A 5,190-nucleotide genomic window follows, 5' to 3' on the forward strand; every position below is an offset into this window, starting at 1 on the left:
TTCCGAGCTTACATGATATAGACGTGTAGTTTAATAAAATAAAACTTGGAGCTATCCAAAAATTTGTTTATTTATTTGGGTTTATTTCTGAAAAAGAAAAAAATAATCTGAACTATGGCACACAGATAGTTCCATGGTGAAACAGCCACTAAAGTTGTTTAGGTGTTTTTTTCAGTATATTTTATTTCGTAAATATTTTTGTGACATCTTTTACAGTGTTACGAGAGGGTAAAAATAAAAAGACTTGGAGTTTTTGTGTTACCTCAATTTGAATATATTTATTGATTATTCATTGACATCAAACAAATATCATATTTATCTAAAATTGAGTAATGGTTCGAATGTAATTTGAGGAAAGAGAGGGCAATTTCAGGTCTCCACGTAGGTCATTAGCAGCTACGCTGCCCTCATAAGAGCAGCTGCAGATTTCCATTCTAAAACCCAAAACCCTAAAAGCGAGACAAAGCTCCCAAAGTATCTGTTGCTCTCAAGCTGCCATGGATTTGCAACAGGGTGAGTTTGATCGCCTCTTGTTCTTCGAGCACGCTCGTAAGGCTGCAGAAGCCGAATACATCAAGAACCCTATAGATGCCGACGTTCGTATATCTTCTTCCTTTCTATGTTTTATTTTATTTTAGATTCGTCGGTTCCTTCGAACTCCAAATGTTTCTCTCAAAGGATTGGCTCATGGCTACTCTATTTAGATTATCATCCCAATTAATCTGTTAATTTTTGTTTTTATCGTTTTCTGGGTTTATTTTCATATGAATTGGTCGTTGCGTGCTAGATTGGGAAAAATGTTCTGCAATTTTTCTAAAAATGATTCGTTTTTTCCATTTTTCTCTACAGAACTTAACACGATGGGGTGGAGCTTTATTAGAATTGTCTCAGTTTCAGAACTTTCCTGAGTCGAAGAAAATGACCCAAGGTACTGCTAATTTTCTTATTCTACTTAAATCTTTTTTGGTCAATTTAGGGCCGATTATCACTTTTTTTAAAGAAAATGATTTTCATGCGGTTCAGCTTTTCAAATAACCTTAAAGAATTTAAAATCTGATAAAAATCAAGAGATATTTTGAAATCCCTAATATTGTATGTATTTTAATATTTTATAATTCTCAAGAAACATAAATTCTGCCAACAATTATATTTTTAAAGTACATAGAATATAACAAGTACGCCCTACATTTGTTTGGACATGAAATTTCCAAAGTAGGGACTTTTTAGTTTTTTATTTTGAAGATTTTAAATGGAGCATATGCTGATATGGTAAGTACTTGTGTGCTTATGATTTTGAATTTTTGTTTGCGTTCTGTTTTTGAGCAGAGGCTATTTCGAAGCTGGAGGAGGCGCTTGAGGTGAATCCCAAGAAGCATGACACCCTTTGGTGCCTTGGAAATGCTCACACCTCGATGGCATTTTTAAATCCAGATCAGGAGGAGGCAAAGGTTTATTTTGACAAGGCAGCTCAGTACTTTCGACAAGCTGTTGATGAGGTACAATTGTTTTATTCAGTGTCAATGGCAGTCTCATCAGAGATGCATCGTGGGATGTATTTTACGTTTGTCTCAGTTGAAATAATTTCTAATAGAACTTTTGTCTTATGTAGGATCCTTCAAATGAACTTTACCTTAAATCATTGGAAGTGGCGGCTAAGGTATGTTTTGTATTATATCGGTTTTGTACCGTCAAATTGGTTAAATGACTCCTTTGACTTATGATTTGTGTTTGGAATATAGAAACGGTTGTTGCAGTTTGTTCAATTTTGTTGTCACTTTTGTGTATGGGTTTGAGATAATTAAGGCAGATATCGTGATTTCCAATTTTTTATTGTAAAGCCTCTGATATCTATATTTATGGCTGAAAGTTTGCGATTGGCTTGATTTGTAGATTGTCAATACATCTATGTTTATCACATCTTAATGAATTTGATTCTATTCATGTTATTTTTATCTGATTGAGAAAGTTTGGATCACAATTGTTTTGGAAGAGTCATGACAAAATTTTACTAGATTTGTACGGTCTGTGATGAGCATAAATCTGGCATCTCCTGGTTCCATCTTTTATCCAGGTTGTGTCCTTAGTAACCTAATTTTATAAAGCCAACAATGTGTGAAGCTTTTTGATCTCCCTGCTCCACCCTTTCCAGCTCTTCCTGCCCTGCCATTTTGTCCTGACTTTTCTGAGACTATTCGAAGTCAAATAATTTTTAACTTCTATGCAGTGTGATGTTTGACAATAAATTTTTTGTCTAGATGGATTGAGTTTTTCTTATTGAAATTTTAATTAATTGTTATCATAGTTGTCAATCAGAAAAGCACTCCCACAGTGCCTCAAAAAGTGAGAGGAGGGAGAACCGAGTGTTCTTGTCATGGTGAATGGAGGACGCTATTGTGTCACTTTCTAATTATAATGATTTTTGCGGAAACTATGATTGGAGAAAGCCATTGCTAAAGAGTATGTATAAATTGAATGTGGAAAAACACATATACTGATCTAGTTTTTGAGGAGAGTTGTTAGGAACTAATACTGAAATGGGAAAGAAAAGCTTGGTTTTGTTGAATTCAATGCAAAGAATGGAAAATGAGAGGAAGATCTCTATTCCAAAGTTTTTGTCTTCACAAAAGGGTTCCCCTTCACAAAAGATTGATGCCACAATTGGCTATTCTTTAAAGTTGATCTGTTCCTTGCTTTTTATGGATGGTGGTACCTTATCCACTGCCTCATTTGTATTCTTTCTTTCTAGAATAAACTTTCTCTTTTATTTAAATAGAAAAAGTTTCATCAACTTGTTCTGAGATTGGCTTCTGTGTCAAATTACTAATGCCTTTCTTTCCAGGCTCCTGAGCTTTATCTAGAAATTCGTCAGCATGGATTGGGTCAGCAGCAGCAGGCAGCAACAGCTGGATCTTCTACATCTTCGGCTACAAAGGTAATATTTCTGTCTTGTTTCCCTGCGTTAACCTTGTGATATTGTATGAGTTTTTTGTTTTTTTGTATAGTTCTCGACCTTTTATGAACAACTAATATATATTTTTCGCAATTTGTTAATGAATTGATTTTTCTGAGGTTTAATTTACCTTCAAATTATCTTTCCATTAATTTACTGTTGTCTGACGGAGGACAAAATCAAGGATTGCCGATGCAGTGAAATAAAGGAGTTTGTTGAATCAAATTTGCAAGTTGATGGTTCTAAATGTTCACTTTTCTACGTTAAGTTTGATTCTTCTAGTGAAGTAGGAAGGGCTCATAGGTTTTACCATTAGTGCACCAAATTGAATTTGTATAGATCTTAGTTACCTAATCAGTATATACATGCTTTGAGATAGATTGGATATGCATTTTATTTGGAGAGTCCAAGAGCCAAGTCCAACCCAAACAAGACAAATAGCAGTAAGCATGTCTTATGCTTTGTATGAGTTTTATCACCTATTTGTGGTTCTCTTTGTCAGACGCAGAAGAAAAAGAAGAGCAGTGATCTGAAGTATGACATATTTGGATGGATAATTCTGGCAGTTGGCATTGTTGCATGGGTGGGATTCGCAAAATCGAACCTGCCTCCACCTCCTCCTCCACCTCCTCGATAAGTGAAACCATTTGATTCTATCTCATACATTATTGATTATTGAGAATGATATTTAATTTGGTTCAGTGCCGTTTGTTTACCTTTTGACAGCAGTAATGTTTGTAATGATGTAGCCATTGGCGTATCTTATCCCTCATACGAAATTTTTTCCTACTGTGGGTTGAGCGGTTAAATATGTCCGGCTTAGATCTTTGCTAGTTTTGCAGAATCAAAAGCATCGCCTTCAGTCAAGTATTGAATATAATAAGAATTTTACGCCAAGGTTTCGGTTTTTCATTTATGGCTCCGCTTCAATAGTATTGGTGCCAGTTTGGTAAATAGGCCTTATGACATGCTTTAATAAATTTGTTATTGAGAATTTAGTTTTGGATCTGTATGGGAAAATTTCACTTCCACTGTCTTTTATTGGAACGAAAAATAAGCAAAATGGAGAAGTCTTTTTAGAAGCTAAAATTGCGTACCACCAAGTTAAAAATAAAGAAGATAGAGAAGAGATATTTTTAACAAATAAGATTGTGTAAACTGATCTTAATTTTAGAAGTTCGTTATATATTCTTTTTATTTTTCTCCTTGATGGATAGGTGGAGATTTGTCCAAATGGGTCGTTTCTCAGAACTAGTATTATTCAACTTACAAAGAATATGGTTATTAAGTTTTTAAGGTTCACCGTGTTTTTAAGGATTTTATTTCGAGAATATTCTTTTTAGAAATAATGTACTTAACATATTTTTTTCACTGCATGTTATTTATCAAAATATTCCTATTATATAAAAGATATTGCTTGTGCTGTCTTGTGATATATAAGTAAAATACATCTACGTGCTCTTTCTCTATTAATGATTTCTGAAATTAAGATTTACATGTTTTTATTGAAGTCGTGTTTGCATTAGGTTGACATTTTAAAGTTTTATCAATAATTTTTCATTTCATAAGTTATTCATACGGAAAAGAAATACAAAGATGGAAGAGGATTAGAATTATGATAGAATTATGATAAGCATGTATTTATTACACAAGAAAATATATATTTTTTATTAAGACAAAATCGTGTAGAAAATAAATTGTCTAATGAAAAATATTTTATAACTCTTTAAGCAAGAGTATAAATAATGCTTTTTACATGTTTAAATAAATTTTAAAAAATCATCATTAATATTTTTTTATAGGTTCAATATATCATTTAGTTCTTCGGAGTTTTTGTTAAAAGTCATCCTACGTTTTAAAAAAGTTCAGTTAGGTCTCATATTTCGTTAAAAAATGTTCAAAATGGTCTTTTTGGTTACGACGTTAAAATTATAACGATGCAGTTGCCTCTGTGGTCAAAACTGAATGACGTGTAAAATTTTTGTAATACGTGGTACATATGATATATTTGAATGTATAAATTTAAAAAAAAAATATAATGACGTCAGCTAGGTTTAACTAAATGGATTAAATCAAATTACCTTTATCTAAGAATCTTATTGCGATTTTTGGGTTTAACAATCTGGTGAAACTGGTCTTGTAATCACTGTGGCATGGTGATTCCTTGAAGATGAAATTGGAAGAGCGTACATGAGGTAAGTGTTGCTAACCCTAGCCCACTTACTTGATGTTCTTGTTGT

General features: G+C 32.9%; 1 protein-coding gene across 1 annotated transcript; it reads left to right on the top strand.

The window, feature by feature from the left end:
- The first annotated feature begins 356 nt into the window (after nt 1-356).
- On the top strand, nt 357-3,759 carry LOC108343816 (mitochondrial import receptor subunit TOM20). The gene is made up of 6 exons (XM_017582207.2): nt 357-596; nt 850-928; nt 1,327-1,496; nt 1,610-1,657; nt 2,840-2,932; nt 3,453-3,759. The coding sequence occupies exons 1-6, from the start codon at nt 498-500 to the stop codon at nt 3,585-3,587; spliced, it is 624 nt and encodes a 207-aa protein (XP_017437696.1). The 5' UTR covers nt 357-497; the 3' UTR covers nt 3,588-3,759.
- The last annotated feature ends 1,431 nt before the right edge of the window (nt 3,760-5,190 follow it).

The sequence above is a fragment of the Vigna angularis genome, chromosome 8 (assembly GCF_016808095.1).
Source record: "Vigna angularis cultivar LongXiaoDou No.4 chromosome 8, ASM1680809v1, whole genome shotgun sequence".
NCBI lineage: Eukaryota > Viridiplantae > Streptophyta > Magnoliopsida > Fabales > Fabaceae > Vigna > Vigna angularis.

Bases quoted from the DNA above. Each gene is read 5' to 3' on its own strand.
- LOC108343816 (XM_017582207.2), top strand. From the start codon at position 498: ATGGATTTGCAACAGGGTGAGTTTGATCGCCTCTTGTTCTTCGAGCAC. The intron at 1,497-1,609 runs GTACAATTGTTT...TGTCTTATGTAG, and splicing joins TTCGACAAGCTGTTGATGAG to GATCCTTCAAATGAACTTTA. The intron at 2,933-3,452 runs GTAATATTTCTG...TCTCTTTGTCAG, and splicing joins CTACATCTTCGGCTACAAAG to ACGCAGAAGAAAAAGAAGAG.